This window comes from Danio rerio, chromosome 14, assembly GCF_052040795.2.
Source record: "Danio rerio strain M-AB ecotype USA chromosome 14, GRCz13ab, whole genome shotgun sequence".
NCBI lineage: Eukaryota > Metazoa > Chordata > Actinopteri > Cypriniformes > Danionidae > Danio > Danio rerio.
Genome location: NC_141034.1, coordinates 10,600,336 through 10,618,054, shown reverse-complemented (window position 1 = coordinate 10,618,054; position 17,719 = coordinate 10,600,336). Strand labels below are relative to the sequence as shown.

The 17,719-nt window shown below is 33.4% G+C and overlaps 2 protein-coding genes and 1 long non-coding RNA gene across 5 annotated transcripts in view; 2 read left to right on the top strand and 1 right to left on the bottom strand.

Annotated features, from left to right (window-relative positions):
• The window catches only part of LOC147840770 (uncharacterized), an 821,899-nt gene that overhangs the window by 430,509 nt on the left and 373,671 nt on the right, over positions 1-17,719 (bottom strand). The gene's annotated exons all lie outside the window — the stretch shown is intronic.
• il1rapl2 (interleukin 1 receptor accessory protein-like 2) overlaps positions 1-17,719 on the top strand; it is a 596,834-nt gene that overhangs the window by 324,157 nt on the left and 254,958 nt on the right. For all 3 annotated transcript variants that reach the window (XR_015506586.1, XM_087279997.1, NM_001142584.1), the window contains 1 exon segment: positions 6,250-6,523. Coding sequence is in view for 2 of the 3 variants with exons in the window: in XM_087279997.1 (XP_087136123.1) it covers positions 6,250-6,523 (274 nt within the window). In the remaining variant the exon portion in view is untranslated.
• The window catches only part of commd5 (COMM domain containing 5), a 432,514-nt gene that overhangs the window by 406,200 nt on the left and 8,595 nt on the right, over positions 1-17,719 (top strand). The gene's annotated exons all lie outside the window — the stretch shown is intronic.

The window sequence follows — 17,719 nt, the reverse complement described above, 5'->3', positions numbered from 1 at the left end:
ATTGCTCATAAATTACAGCGCTCCATGCTGATAGGTGGCCATGACTTTGATGAGTTTCATCTTTCTATCAACGTGAAATATTGGAACGCAGCGAGCTTGCGGTTAATGTCATGTGGAGGTAAATGGCTTTGTTGCTCTTTGGAGACGGCTGTGCATTTTCATGGGAAGAGCACGTTTCGGTGGTTGTTTCGCTGGGCGTCGAGTGGTTTCACAAATGTTTTTTTTTTATTTGGAACATTATGGAATATTCAAACATGTTGTCTTTTTCATTTAATAAAGACTTGAACAAGCCTCTAAACATTATTATAAAGGCTGCTGGGACAGAAATTGTGCTGGTTGTGATGCAGGATTATTAGGGACATTCTACCAGAAACGAATCAGAGTTTGGTGTATAACGTTCCACCGTAATGTATTACTGTATTCTAGTTACACTTGTGGGGAATGCAGTAACATAACGAATTACATTTTAAACTTGTGTAAATTGATTTTAGCTAATAAAGCGTTACAAATATAGTTTTTGGAAGAAAAAAATACTTCTTTCAAATCACATTTTCCGCCACAATGTCAGTTAATAAGCATGCGCTTTTAAATTACTAGAGAATACAAGCTGTAATAGTTGCTGAAGGGAGTGCTTGCTTCTTCAAATGGAAATACAGACATTACTTTGATTTCATTGAGCGTAAAACAAAAATATAATTGTGAAATGCAGTCTATGTAGTCTATGAAGAACTTTCCACTGCTTTTAACTTGACCAGCAACTTGTTTAGGCAGCTGAATAGAAAGCATTCTACAACAATGCTCGTCACCAAGGAGGACACTGGTACCCAAAAACACGGCGGTGTAACTCAACCTAAACGGGCTAAATTTAATTTTTTATTTTTTTTTTTGTGCAGGATCAGGAGTGAAGGTTTCTTCTGAATGTGAAGAGAAGCTTAGCTGCATGTAGGGCTGTTCACATATCACATCTTTTGCTCGCATTTCACAGGCGCACCCGGTTGAAACCATGAGTCATGTGACAAGAACTGACCAATCAGTTTTACTTTGTATGAAATATACACATTTCGGTAGACTAGTTACCTCAGAAAAACACAGAACACTCAAACACTGCAGTGCTTTTGCATACTAATATAAACAACTAAATAACAGACTTTAAATAACACCTTTAATTTAAATTCCTTAAATTAAATATTCCGGTAAATTTCTGTATTTTTTCTGTTATTTTACGGAAAATGCCTGTAATTTAATGGCCATTATTTTACTTTTTTTTTCCAGCACCCTGGCTGCCAGAAAAAAATAAAATAAATAAATAAATAAATGAACAACAGATTTGTTTACAGTGTGTCAATGTCAATGGTTACAGGTATCCAGTTTTCTTCTTTTGTGTTAAAAAAGACAAACAGGTTTGGATCAAGTGAATGATGAGAATTTTAAGTTTTGGGCGAACTCTTTAAGTCTTTCAAATATGTCAAGCTGCTGTGGAACCCTACAATGGGGTTTTCAGTATATATTAAAAGATTATTTAGCTGATTATTTTGTATTTTTATAGATATATTAAATTTATATTCAGATTTTTATCAAAAACACTTTACAAGTGTACACACCCTGTTATTGTCCTTGTCCTCAGCCTGATTGAACCTACAGCTTTAATAGTTTCTTTATGCTAAAAACTGTTAATCAGAGAAAAAAAACTCTTCAGAAATAGAAAGTTTACATTGTTATCATTCACATTAATTGATTAAAACATGAAAACACAAATCAATACTACAAATATATAATACAAATAAATTTACAATTGTCCCCATGTTTTGGTCAGTCCTGTCTCATTTGCATTAGCTGTAGCGAAAAATGCATGCAATACACCTTTAGGTCTATGACTCGGAAGTGGCATCATTTGATAGAGAAGCTGTAATCAAGGATGTGTTCTATCATTCATCTGTATGATTTTATTTTTGTTTTTGTATGATATTTTGAGGACAACAAGCTTAAAGGCCAGGCCCTGTCACATTTTTTATTAAGTGAAAATGTACATTTCTGGTAGAATGTCTCATTAGTTGAATGATATGTGACTGATAGGCTACTTCAAATCATATACAGTCGAAGGGAAAACGATTAGCCCTCCTTTTCAAATAATAAAATGTTTCTTTCTTTATTTTTTTCAATTTCATTTAAGGTCAATAATATTATAATTTTTGTTAATGCCTATATAATTGTCCTGTGAATTTTTTAATAAACCTAACTTGCCTTGTTAACCAATTTAAGCCTTTACTTAGGATAGTAGGCTAGTATCTTGCAAAATAACTTGAAAAATATGATGTTTTGAAATATGTTATGTCCAGAAATGTGTTAAAATGTGTGTTGAATGTAGTCTTTTCATTAAACAGTACTCAAGAAATATTTCACTAATGTTGTGAAAAAAAGAATTCGTTTTAAAAAAGTAAAATAGCTATGTAAGTGTAAATCATGCATAAAACATGCATGGCATACATGAACTAATTAATTAAATAACTAATTAATGTATTTATTTATTTATTTATCTAGCTTGTTTATTATTTTATCTAGCTTGTTTGCAATAATAATAATAATAATAATAATAATAATAATAATAATAATAATAATAATAATAATAATAATAATAATAATAATAATAATAGGTGTCATGGTGGCGCTGTGGGTAGCATGATAGCCACTAAGCCAAAAAGAGAATGAATGAATGAATGAATAATACACAGTAAAACCCAACAGTCAAAATGACTGAAAGTTAATTCTACTCATTTGAAAAGAGTTTTGAGCATAGTAGTCCTATGAATTATTTTTTATTCTTATTATTCTATTATCATTTTTACTAGGATTAGTTTTTGAACTTAAATAGTTTGTTGCAATCTATTTCCTTTGAGTTACCTTAACTTTTTGGGTTTTACAGTGTAATAATAATGGTAGTAGTAGTAGTTGTTGTTCAATTATTTTGGGTTGCACTTTATTTTAAGGTGTCCTTCCTACATATGTTACATTTATAGTATACACTACTGTAATAATTACAATTAATACTGCATAATTACATGCAAGTGACCCTAAGCCATACAGTAATACAGTTTGTAATCCTAACCATAAACAATAACCTTAAATACATATACATAAAATTATAACTTAACCTTATACAAGTGTAGGGTGTACACTGTAATTCAGTAGGTAACTGAATAGTTATTGTAAATTGTAACTGTTCTTCTTCTTCTATTATTATTATTATTATTATTATGATTATTAAATAAGAGAATACTGTATACAAGTTACACTGCCCTTTCGATGATCCCATCTCAGAGTTTCAGAGGGTAAAGATATGAATGTGAAAAAAAGAAGAGGAAGCTTACTTCAAAAAGTAGCCTGAGTCTGCATTAGTCATTACTGAGTCACTACTTAGGAACATGTTGTTTACCTGTGGTTTGTTGCCACAGGATTTGATTTGTGAAGCAAATTTCCAGGGCTCACAAAATCAGTAGCCTCATGTCCTGGGGATATACTGTTTTCTCCAGTTAGGCATGTATCACCACCCCTGCCCGATGGGTTTATTTTAAAGTTCACCCAAAAATGAAAATGTACTCACTATTTGCTCAGCCTCAAGTGGTTCCAAACCTTTGTGAGTTTCTTTAATCTGTTTAACACAAAAGAAGATATTGTGAAGAATGCTGAAAACCTGTAACGATTGACTTGCATAGGAAAAACAAATACTATAGAAGTCAATGATTACACATTTTATTCTATCTATAAAAATGTATATTTGGTTCTGTTCAACTAAAGATAGAAAGTGAGGATTGAGTAAATGATGACAGAATCTTTAGTTTTGGGTGAACTTTCCCTTTAAACATTATTTAAATTCCTTTATCTGTCAATTTCACTATTTTTATTGATACTTGTAAGGAATGCATTAAATTTCAGCCACCAAAATAGAAACCAACCGACGCTTTTATTTTTAAGAGCTGCCATGAAGACCTTTAAGCTTCTGTGACAAATTCTGTGACATCCGTGATATAGCAAAGTCCATTTTTATGACTGGATTCCATGATTCCATCCACATTTTCCACACCATGAAGACCATAAATCTCATTTTTTAAATATCTTTCCTTTCCTTGGAAATTAAACTCATGACCTTGCCATTTTTAGCACCATGCACTACTGAACAAGATACAGGAAGACTGGATTGTCTATACACATTTTTCCTAGATCCTAGATAGATTTTCCTAGATGAAGCTTTGAAGGATTATGGATGTAAAATGTTTGCAAAAATGTAAACTATTAGTGATTTAAAAAAAAAAAAAAAAGTATGATGTGACATTATTTGTTGCACAGTACATATTAAAATGAAGCTTATTAGAATTTACAAATTATTTTCAGCAGACCATGAATAACCCTAAAAACCCAGTCTTCCGCAGCAATAGTATTACTTATTTAATTTTTTGTACTGTACTGTTGGGAATACAGTGATAAAATAATCTGTGATAGTAAGTGAATTTAGTATGCTCATTATTTTAATGTCTTTTTCAATCACAAAGTAATGTTTTGATTTTGATTTTTGAATGGGTAAAACTACAGTACAAATCTAACCATACCTCTCGCTTTCAGTTTTCAGTATGATTATGGGAACATTTGTAGCACAACCTTATCATTTGTATCATTTCCTTCAAATGGAAGATTTCTAAAGCGGAAGTGCAATCCAAATATTTTTTAACACACATGCAATAAACCCACATAAAAAAGAAATATAGTCTTTTATAGTAAATTGAGTAGTTTTTTTTTTTTTTAACCATACTATAGTCTAGCTACATCATACTAATAAATATATTGAACTTATAAACTGGTATTTTTTAGTTTTTACTACTGTAGTCTGTGGTGTAATTGTAGTTTAATATGTATAAATTACAGTACTGGCTAGTGTGTTTGTTTTGGTCAGAGCCATAGAGAGAAAGTTGTGACAACAGAAGTCCATTGTGTTGGATTATGACTTGATTCTAGTAGAGTCAAATAGTTCTACAAAGTACTTTGTGGTTAATTCAAATAATGTTAGATAAAGTTCAAATTTACACAATCTTATTTTTCAAAACTTTGAACCTCTCAATACGGTGTGGGCCATTTATATAGATACACCTTAATACAATGGGAATGGTTGGTGATATTAACGTCCTGCTTGTGGCACATTAGAAGATGTGAGGGGGCAAACTTTTCAAGATAGGTGGTGACCAAGGTGGTCATTTTGAAGTCAGCCATCTTGGATTCAACTTTTCAACTTTACGTTTAACACATCAAACGTATTGGGAATTTCACAAGAAAAACAATGGTGTGCTTGGTTTTAACGTAAATTTATTCTTTCATGAGTTATTAACAAGATTCTGACTACTTATAAAATGTGTTCAATGTGCTGCCCATCATGTTGGATTGTCAATGCAACCCTCTTCTCCCACTCTTCACACACTGATAGCAACATAGCAGGAGAAATGCCAGCACAAGCTTCCAGTATTCGTAGTTTCAGATGCAGCACATCTTTTATAATATTTTTGTTTTCAGGTTTAAACACAAATCATTTTACAAATCAGCGGTTGCATTTTACAACTTTGTAAACCAATCAACCGATCTCTAGGTCTGGCAGGAGCACTTTTAGCTTAGCTTAGCTTAGCATAACTTATTTAATCAAATAAACCATTAGCATCTCTTGTTTCAAACAATAAAAAATAGATAATTTTACTATTTAAAGCTTGACTCTTCTGTAGTAATATTTTGTACTAAGGGTAATGAAAAATGAAAAGTTGTTATTTTTTAGGTTTATATAGGCTATCTAGGAACTCTACTCTTATTCTTTAGTAATAATCAAGGAACTTGATCTGTGGCTGCAGCAGATGCAATCATATTGCACAGTTTTGCCTATTACCTAGCTTGGGTCTATTTTTAGATGCTTTGTAATATTATTACGCCATGGTACAGCAGCAGTTCTTTGATTATTATACCAAAATGACAGTATAGTTCCTAACAGCTTAAATTTCTGTCAATCTTAGTACAAAATGTACAGAAGAGTCAATTATTGAAACTAGATGCTAATGATCGAATGTGGTTCAATGCTATAAGCTAAGCTAAAAATGATCCTGCCAACATTTAAAAATGGTAAAATCAATACTTAGCCTGTGTTTCTTTAAAAACACAATGTTAAATAAATCCATCAGCTTATTTATCCTCATAAATCAATTCATTTGTCTGTTTCTCCCACAGTTGACGGATGTATAGACTGGTCTGTGGACTTGAAGACGTATCGTGTGCTGGCAGGAGAGCCACTGAGGGTCAAATGTGCTCTGTTCTACAGCTACATTCGCACCAACTATAGCGTGGCCCAAAATGCCAAGCTGCGGCTCATCTGGTACAGGAACAAGGGCGATTCTGAGGAGCCAATCATCTTCTCAGGTCATCGGCTCAGTAAGGAGGGGGATTCCATTTGGTTCCGCTCAGCAGAGATGGAGGACAATGGATTTTACACTTGTGTGCTCAGGTGGGTCATTAGCAATTCAAACTGCAAATCAAGTGTGCACTAAAACAACAGAGCCTGAAGACATCTGTAAACTGCGCTGGGGTGACCTAAAATTGCTTTGTTTATTTAGTGTAAAGATGCGGCACATATTTATAATATTCATAATAATATATGTTTTAACAAAATAAATGAAGGAACAAATAACCATATGCATCTGCAAAGAAAGTAACTGGTCTACAAATTAAATAAAAATAATTATATAATAAACAAACAAACAAACAAGTAAAACAAATATTATTATCGATAATAATAATAATAATAATAATAATAAAAATAATAAAAATTATAATAATATTATTATTAATAATAATAAAACAACAACAACAACAATAATAATAATAATAATAATAATAATAATAATAATAATAATTATTATTATTATTATTATTATTACTATTATTATCAATTATTATTATTATTATTATTATTATTATTATTATTATTATTATTGTTGTTGTTTTATTATTATTATTAATATTATTATTATTATTATTATTATTATTATTATTATTATTATTATTATTATTATTAGTTTCCCCCATACTGGGTTGTGGCTGAAGGGGCATACGCATTGAAAACATATGCTGGAATAGTTGGCGGTTCATTCCGCTGTTGCAATCTAAGAAAATCCAATTCAATTCACCTATAGCGCAGGTCTTTAGACTGTGGGGGAAACCGGGGCACCTGGAGGAAACCCATGCAAACACGGAGAGAAAATGCAATCTCCAAAAAGAAATGCCAACTGACCCAGCCGGGACTCGAACCAGGAACCTTCTTGCTTTAAGGGGACAGTGCTAACCACTGAGCCACTGTGTCACCCCTAAATAAATTGTAATACATTTTAATAAGTATAAATAATTAACTCATTACATTTTGATTTAGTTTTTTATTTACAGCAATGGTTCCGTAGAATTGGCTATACATAACTAGACTAGGCAGAAGTGCCAGGATTCGAACACCATGCTTCACATATCATGCAGACTAGAGAGTGCATGGCTCAATCTCGCTCAAACCTCTTGCTCTCGAAAAAGACAAGACAATAGGATTGTCAGGGCTCTGTCACCAAACTAACAATAAACCAGACACTAGTGACAGAACCCCGACAGCTCACTGTGATAGGATGACTGACAGGCTGGTTTGAGAAATCTGTAAATTCCAGCTGCCCAAAATCTGCAGATACAATCTGCAACTGGTGTCAACTTGTCCAGAATGTAAAATGCAGAAAAAGTACATTATATTACTATATTCCAGTTTTAAGTTATACAGTATGAAGAAAAAAAACATAAAATCCAAAATGTGCTTAAGGAGTAATTAATGTGTCAGTGCTCTTCAAATACAGGATATTTAAAGGCATGCAGAAAATAAGCAGTCCAAGGCACTTGAAAAATAAGTGAAAAGCTTTTATTGACATGGCTATTGTTTGAAAGAAACAGCACTTACAGGGAGGTCAATAAGTATTTGATCACCCTGTGATTTTTCAAAATCTCCTACTTAGAAACCATGGAGGGGTCTAGAATTGTAACATTCAGTAGCTGCATTTCCATTGTGAGAGATAGAATTTAAAAATGAAAAACTATAAATAACATTATATGATTTAAAAAAAAAAAAAAAAATATATATATATATATATATATATATATATATATATATATATATATATATATATATATATATATATATATATATATATATATATATATATATATATATATATATATATATATATATATAATCACTGTGTCAAATAAATGTTTTGATCACTTGGTTTTCGCATAGATATTTACATTAGATGTTGCCTTCTGCATATGTATTTACAGCATTGTACAGTATGTCTTTACTGTAAAATATAAGGTAAATAAAATATAATAAAATACCACATAAATGTCCTACAGTAAAATTCAGTTCATATTACAGTTAAATTCTATGTAATTTACTAAAATTGTTTACTGTGTAGCTTTAGTGCAGCAGTCTGTCAGTAACTTACCGTAGATCAATTACAGCAAAAATGCTGCATTTACATTTAAAGCACCAGTTATCTTGCTCTGTATGTATTTACAGCATTGTATGCCTTTACTGTAAAATATACAGTAGCTTTTCACAACGCAACTTTAAAATACAGTAATATACCACATAACTGTCTTACGGTGAAATTCAGTTCATAGTGTAGCTTGTAGTGTAGCAGTCTGCAAGTAACTTACTGTTATTTAATAACAGCAAAAATACTGTTTACATTTAAAGCACCGTTTATCTTGCTGTATAAGTGTTTCCTGCATTGCATGTCTTTACTGTAAAATATAGTCATTTTCCCAATGCAACTTTAAAATACAGTAACAGTGTATATATGTCCTACATTAAAATTCAGTTCATATTACAGATAAAGACTTAGCAACAATTGTTAACTGTGTAGTGCAGTAGTCCGCAAGTAACTTACTGTAAATCCATCACAACAAAAATACTGTGTTTTACAACTTTAAAAGACAGTAACATACCTCATAACAGTCCTACAGTAAAATGCTGTTCATATTAGGTAAATACTGTGTAATTTACAAAAATTAACTGTGTAGCTTGTAGCGCAGTAGCCTGCCAGTAACATACCGTATATCAATTACAGCAAAAATACTGTATTTACATTTAAAGCACTATTTATCTTGCTGTATATGTATTTACTGCATTGTAAGTCTTTACTGTAAATCATACAATCATTTTCACAACGCAACTTTAAAACACAGTAACATACCGCATAATTGTCCTACAGTAAAATTCAATCCATAATACAGTTATATGAGGTGTAATTTCCAAAATTTCTTAACAGGGTAGAAACATAACTATGGACTAAATTATCTGCCTTGTTTTATGAGAACTCCTGAAAATGTTTGGCTTCTAATCAGGAAATTAGCCCAATGTGTACTGTACACATAGTGCTTGTTGCTTTCATAAACAGAACACACACCATTTTGAATTCTCCAATCCCTTGTTTACCAAAGGAAATATTTGAAACTAGAAGCTGCAGCTTGATTCAAGATGACTACGCTTTGAAAAGAGCAAAGCTAAAGGAAGACCTTGAGGAAACCCACTGCTCAGAAAAAGAGTTCACTCTCTCGCAGCAACTGGAGGGCAATTGGTGTAAAACATCTAAACAGAAGCAGCTGTGACTGAAAGCACAGGATCTGTTTCCTCCAAGGTCCAATTGCTGCAGGATGGTTAATTCGGTGTTTCTATTTCAGGCCCTGCAAACACGTTTGGTAGAGAATAAAAGACACAGTGACAAACTGCAGAGTCTCACACCCACAAAAACGAAACACGAGCAGCTTTATCTAACAAACAGTACAACAGCAATATTTATTATTCTGTACAAATGTTTTAATTATACTAAAAATACACAAAAAAATTGTTGAAGTCAAAATGAGTAACCCTCCTGTGATTTTTTTTCATTTTTTTTTTTTCAAATAATTTCCAAATGATGTTTAACAGAGAAAGGACTTTTTCACATTATTTCTTATTATATTTTTCTTCTGGAAAAAGTCTTATTTGTTTTATTTCGCCTAGAATAAAATCAACATTATTTTTTTTTAAACCATTTTAAGATCAATATTATTAACCCTCTAGGCAAAATATGTTTTTGATTGTTTACAGAACAAACTATCATCATCCAATGACTTGCCTAATTACCCTAACTTGACCTAATTAACTTAATTAACCTAGTTAAGCCTTTAAATGTCACTTTAAGCTGAATATTGGAATCTTGTCTAAACAATGTCTATTAAGATATTAGTACTGTTATTATGGCAAAGATAAAAGAAGTCAATTATTAGAAATTAGTTATTGAAAATATTACGTTAAGAAATATGTTGGGGGGAGGTATACGGGGGGGGGGGCGGGGGGGGGGGGGGGGGTCAATAATTCTGACCTCAACTGTATACAGCAAGGGTCAGGAACCTTTTTTTCAGCAAAGAGCCATTTCCATTGTTTTTTAAGCAAATGCATTTTTTTTAAAGAGCCATTGATAAATACTATAACTACTATAAATAATACAGGTTTAAACAAAACCATTATGTCCATGCACAATTCAAATAAGTCCATGAATGAAAATTAATAGAATTAATAGAATCAATAGATTAATCAATTTTTTATAGAATTAATATAATTTTTTATTTTCGTCATCAACACTTATGCTTGAATTTATGTGCACAAGTTTACCAAAGTTGTTTGCCCCCTATTGGTGTCGCTATTCAGGTTTATCCACAGTGTTGCACATGCAGATTAGTTAAAACATACTTTTATTGTAAATGATTTCTTATTTATTTTGTTGTAAAAAAAATTACACTTAAAAGGAATTGTATTTGTATTTTCAATAGGAAACTTTTGGATTTCTACTACTATTTCTTTCTATTACTTTTCATTTGGAAGTACATAAGCAGACTAAAATAAAATTCTCTGTATCTTTCAGTTCACACAGACTTTAACATTAGTTTATTCACTAGCTATAATATGGCTATAATATGGCTATAATCACTAGCTATAATATGAACAATGAACATTACATTTATTATTATGGATAAGGATTTACTTGTGGCGACAAAGTGGCTCAGTGATTAGTACTGTCATCTCATAGCAAGAGGGTGGCTTGTTCAAGTCCTGGCTGGGCCAGTTGGCATTTCTGTGTGAAATTTGCACGTTCTCCCAGTGTTGGCGTGGGTTTCCTCCGGGTGCTCTGGTTCCCCACACAGTGCAAAGACATGTATAGGTGAATTGAATAATCTAAATTGTCCATAGTGTCTGTGTGTGAATGAGAGTGTATTGATATTTCACAGTACTGAGTTTCAGCTGGAAGGGCATCCGCTGTGTAAAAAACATGCTAGATAAGTTGGCGATTCATTCTGTTGTGGCTACCGCTAATTTACAAAGGGACTAAGCTGAAAAAAAATGAATGAATGAATGAATGATGGTTTACTTCAACCCAAAATGAAGATTCTTTCATCATCTGGTCACTTTATTACAAACCAATAAGGATTTTGTTCATCTTCATAACCAGGGTATATACAGGAATCAGAGAGTCAAGTTTAATATCTTTTAAGACTCTTTTCCCCGCATTTTAAGACCTCATCGCCACTTTAACTCTGAACCGGTAACATTGGAAACATTTTAAATATATTGACTAAATACTGATTGTAAAAAACTAATCTGAAACTAAAACATTATTCATATACTTTAAAAAAATGTTAATCCAGTAGATGTAGAACAGCAGATATAATGGTGCTGCCTTGGTTACTACAGTAAACAAAGCAGTGTGACATCAAATATAGCAAGATTTTATCTATTTAATAAACTGCACAGCATCAGGGGTAAGTTAAATATGACAGATTTAAATTTTGGTTTAAACTCATCCCAATTTTACTCATTTATACATTTTTAGCATTCTATGTTTTGCTAAATAACATTTGGCATGCACTACTGTATTTTGAACAAGTGTGAATAAACAAATTACATGTGAAGATTTGTTTAAGAATGGTTAAAGTAACAATAATAGACACACAAGCCAAAGAGCAGTTGAATCATCTAATTTAAAATAGAATTTGAAGTTCACATCAATCAAAATCAAACAAAAAGCAACAGACAAATGCCATAACAGACAGATAAACTATAGATTAGATAAAACTAAACACATTACAAACCTAAATATATCATTAACATATAACATTATTCACATTTAACACTAACAGAATCACAAAAATAGAACTTAGCTTATTGTCATCGGCTGGCTGGCGATCAGGATGTATGCGGAGTACACACAGATACATCCACAGACACAGATCTCCTCGTCAAGTGCACACCATGGTCATAACAGCAGTGAAACAGTGACTGTGGCCATCATGCAGTTAACAGCAGCAGCACAAGATCAGAACAGCAGAGCATCAATGATCCCTGTTACATTTATCCCCAGAACGGCAATATACAAGCAGTTTGCTGGTACAAGAGATTGACCTCAAAGGATAAAAATACCAAATAAAACTTAAATAAAAGCCAACTTAAAACACCAATTTCTCAGGACTCACATATAGTAGTTCCAGTCAATATTTATTACAATTCCAAATAAATGTATTCCCTCATACGTAAAAAAATAAAAAATTGCTAGAGCCCTCATTTGTCAGTGTAATCTTGAGGATGTCAAAGTGTGCTTTAACAGGGAACTGATGGGGATCAACCAACTCACAAATAGCTCACAAATATTCATTAAGAGGTAGCTAACACATGTTACTATGAGATATTCTATGTTCTTGTCCTGTACATACACAATATCTGTACACAATACACTAAATACAGTGCTCTTTACATCAAGTGGTACCTTGTCGTGCATTTAAAACCATTTTAAAAAGATATATCTGATGTATATGCCTTAAATAATTTTTATTTAATTTATATAAATATAATAGTTTCATTGTGACGTGTGTTTTCCAGCTTTTCGATTAAATTCTTTTAGCAAGTAAATTTTTTGTATCTACTTATATACTGTAGATTAAGTAATTTTCTAAAATCTTTTTGATTTAATTTATGAACCCAAAGTTCTGGCATTTGAGTATGCCTGGCTCTATTCTGAATATGCTCAAAGCAGTAGTCCGTGAAAGATGAATTATGGACAAAATTTAACTCTTCTACAAAACAGTGGGTGAAAAAGGGCAGTAAACTCTTTGAATGAAGAAAGCTTTTCAATGCTATTGAAAAGTGCACTGTCATTAAATGTTTCTAAAAAAAAAATGAGAATTTTTTTCACAACCGGTTGAACAGAGTTGCTCTTTACTGAAGAGGAGTTTTATAAATTATTCATAACAAGATAGAGGAGTTGATGACGTTGTGGGTCATAACATCCAAAATGTTTCAACTGCATTCAGAGTTCATTTTGCAGGGACTTTAAACTCATGTCTATTTTGTTGAACATGCCTTTTTTGGCCATGAAGCTAAAAACTATACTTCTGTTTAATGTGGTGTGTACCTAAACAAATGGCATCATAAATATCAGTTCTTTTCCTAAAGTCAACACAAAATCAAAATTTACACTTCTCATTTATATATATACAATGGGGGAAATAAGAATTTGACAAGTCACCATTTTGCTGAATAACTACTAAGCGATTTCAGCTGCTGTCTGGGCTTTTACTGCCTTTCTACACCTCCCTTTCTTCATGTCTTCATTTTTTTTCCCTGTCACTTCATTTTTACTACATATAACTTCATTTGTAAACTGATTAGATTTGTTTTCTTTTCATATATGCAATTCTTTGGCTGATCAACATCTGGTGAAAATTTCAAATCAACAGCACCTTTAGAAATATGTTTTCTGAGAAAATTTGTGACACAATTTGTAAATGAATCAAAAATATTTCACCTTACGATCTTCAATGTACGGTGGCCAGGAAGTGCAAAACAACATTACAAAGTGTAAAACACTTTTACAAAGCTCGAGACAATTTTACATTTTAAAAAACATTTTTACCTATCATCAGACACAAATACATAGGAAAAACAATTTTACCAAGGACAAAACAAATTTACATTTTAGAAAAAAAATAACAAGACACCAAACACTTTTACAAGTCCTGAAACAAATTTACCGTTACAGATTCCTTACGGAAAGGGACTGTACCACACACCGGAAGTGAATGTGTGAACAGTTTATATAGTCTATTTAATCCGTCTAAGATGAGCTACCAGCTGTTTGTGAATGTAATCAAAGGTGAACCGGAGCAGGTGTGAGTGAGGTGCATGACAGGATTTGTAGTCCAGGTGATAATAAATGTTGTCCAGCGATCTATAAAGGTTAGATTGCTGGTGATCACTTGGTGATCAAGCTGCGGTCACACTAGAGTTTGAGCTTGTGAAATTCTGTCATATGGCACTGTGAAAAGGGGCGGGATTAAACAAGATGATTAGACATTTAAAAAAGCTAACGATAGGTCCATATTTTATAGGCGATAGATCCAAATTCCTGTACAGAGACGTCATGTTTTGATCCTCGATTGTTCACACGCAGTCAAGTGATGCGATTTCGCAGGTCAGAGTTCACCAAGCTTTAACTTTCCAAAGCCTTGATCTGTGAAACTTGACGCACAACATTGAGTTTCTGGTCTGACGCAGTCGCGTGATATGAATGGAAGTCTATGGGGAGAAAAGTCCTGTGTGACTGCACCTTTACACATTTTTGGGGGTAATCTCTTCATCCACCACCAGTGTGCAGCATCCACCTGAATGACGTGACAGCAGCCATATAGCGTCAGACCGCACGCAACATGCCAGCTGATTGGTGGAGAGAAGACAGAGTGATGAAGCCAATTATGATATGGGGATGTTAGTAGGCCATGATAAACAGAGGCAAGTGGACAAAAATTGTGCAGGATGCCGGGATTAAAACCCTACTTCTTGGGATTTTTAACGACCACAGAGTGTCAGGACCTCGGTTTAACGTATCATCTGAAAAGACTAAACTCACTGAGCAGTATAGAGTCCCCATCCATATACTGGGGTGTTAGGACCCACACAGATCACAGGTTGAGCCCCCTGCTGGTCTCACTAACACCACTTCCAGCAACAACCTAGCTTTCCCATGTGGTCTCCTATCCAGGTACTGACCCAGCTTAGCTTCAGTAGGCAACCATGTGACAGTTGCATAGAGCTAGCTGCTGCTGGAAGTGTAGCTTTATAAATGTGCAGACGTTTTTTTTTAGAAAATAAATATTATAAAAACTTTCAAGCAATCAAGATGCTGAAACTGTTAAACACGTCATAGCCATCATGTGAAAAGGGTTCATCATACCTTCCCTTTAATGGCGACTTTAACACCCTCACATATCTAGCATATCTATCTGTCTAAAAAAAAAAAAAAACTCGGGCATTGTGCCTGGTCATGGTATGTGTATAAACAGCAGCAGAGGACCACCAATTTACCTAACAATAGACACCTGGCGAAGTGGTGTGGGGAAGAAAACAAAACCTGATATTTATGCTGCAATCAAATCTTGCTGGCAGCATAAGGAGGTAATAAGACAATAAGGCACATCCAAATCTAATGATCACATTACATTCTGTCTACTTTAAGCTAAAATACTTTGAATAAAATATATCTGTTCTCACCAAAGCTTCCCTTCTCTTTCATTTAATTGTTATGCACGTTGAAGTATTGTGCTATTTATTTATTTAGTGATGTACTTTCATGAGGCTGTCATTGTCTGGCAGAACAGCGAGGCATCGAGTCAGCTAGATATCGGACTATTTTATTTTAGAATGCATCCTAACAGCAGGTGTAAACAGCTTTCATCAAACACACTACTTACTCTCACGATACACATGGACGGGGTTTGAAGAAGTAATTTCCTTTAATTAAATCAAGCCAATTAGGAGAATAATTAGAGACAGCTGGTTAAACTCACCCAGGCCTGATTGCCAGCCTTGCCCTTTATTCAGTGCTCTTCGTGTTTTGCTTTTTTTACATGTCCTCTCCTAACATCCTTTCTTTTTTGTTTTAAAAAAACCTTTTAGAATGAAAGGAAAGGATACTAAGATGAAATTCGAGGACAGAGGAGCTGAAGCGAAACGTGTGTCAAATGATACAGTATATATTGCTCAATGAAATGTCACTTCAAAGCGTCATCAATTGTGCTCAAGGCATCTGCTATTATGTTGTTGGAGTTGTGGTAAGACGTACTTAATAAATCTTAAAGCAGGAAATATTTTTGTGTTTCCATTAAGTGGCTTGATAAATAGTCCATTAATGTATTTATGAATGAAATATGAAGTACAAGACATTGTGATTTTGCCTCAGAACTTCAATATCTCACTGTACAAAAATATGACAAAAAGTCATGAAAACAAATGCTTTTTTGTTACTTTAAATAAAATTAATCAGTTAATCAGGTTTCAAAAACATTTTTTAGACTTGCAAAGTTTAGTTTTTTACTTGAAGGTGCAGTAGGTGATCTGCCAAAATGCTAACCATTAGCATAATATCTTTGAAAACACAGTTCCTACCCTGCTGTCCAAAGCCACCCCTCCTGAAATCACAAACACCACTATAAAGATGACAGTAGACAACCCACTACATCATGTCATTCGCAGTTAAAAAGCTTCATAGTACTTTAAAATACTACAATTCCAAACGAAAACCTGTATTATATCTGGCACGTTTTCAGTTATGTACTGTACAAGCAAAACTTGTCATAATATGCAAAATTTCATGCATGCAAGGATTGTTGGTCTCAATCTCTCACTTTGTCCTAAAGCAACTACTGTTGCTTGCTAGTTGTTGGCTGGCAGCGTGCAGGACTTACACTTATTACTAAGTTATACTTACATGCTATTTCAGACTGAATATATAATATTAAACAATATAGGGGCGTGTTAATGCCAAGTTCAGACTGCATGATTTTCAAAATAGTCATGTCACAGATGTTTTCACACTGCATGACTATCTGGGCTAGCGTTTTGTCGCTGCTTTGTTTACACTGCAAGATGGATCGGCAACAGGGGCTTTCACACTGCATGACTTTAAAATTGTAAGAATCGCCGACAACTTCGTCCAATCTACCTCTCACAGCCAAAAACACGCAGTATATCTTTTGTTATTAACTACATAACAAGAAAACAGCATTTAAGGGGGTAGAACATTTACATATTTGCTCTCCTTGGTTTGAATGGAATTAGCAATTTCTCCTCAACTTTTTTTTTAACTTTCTGTATGAAACGTCAAACAGACATGGATGCTCCTGTCAAACCTCCACTAGTTTTTTCTCCATTTCTTGGTTCCAAATAAACCGAAAATAAGCGATTTTAACTTCTCCCCCAGTCTTCCGCTGGCCTGCAGGTACACACAAACAAGTTAATGCTGCTCTCTCATTGGCTGTAGGCCATCGCTGATGTTATTTTCAGTCAAAACTCATTTCACACGGCATGATTTGAATCGCCAACAGCTCCAGATACTTAGCATGCCAAGTATCTCATAAGCATCGGTGATTCTCTCAGATCGCGTCTTTGCTCGAGTTTCTTCCATAAGTCCAACGACATGGGGTTCAGGTAAATTGAGTAAGCTAAAAAATGTCTATAGTGTATGTGTGTGAATGTAAGAGTAATGAGTGTTTTCCAGTGGTGGGTTGCAGCTGGAAGGGCATCCCC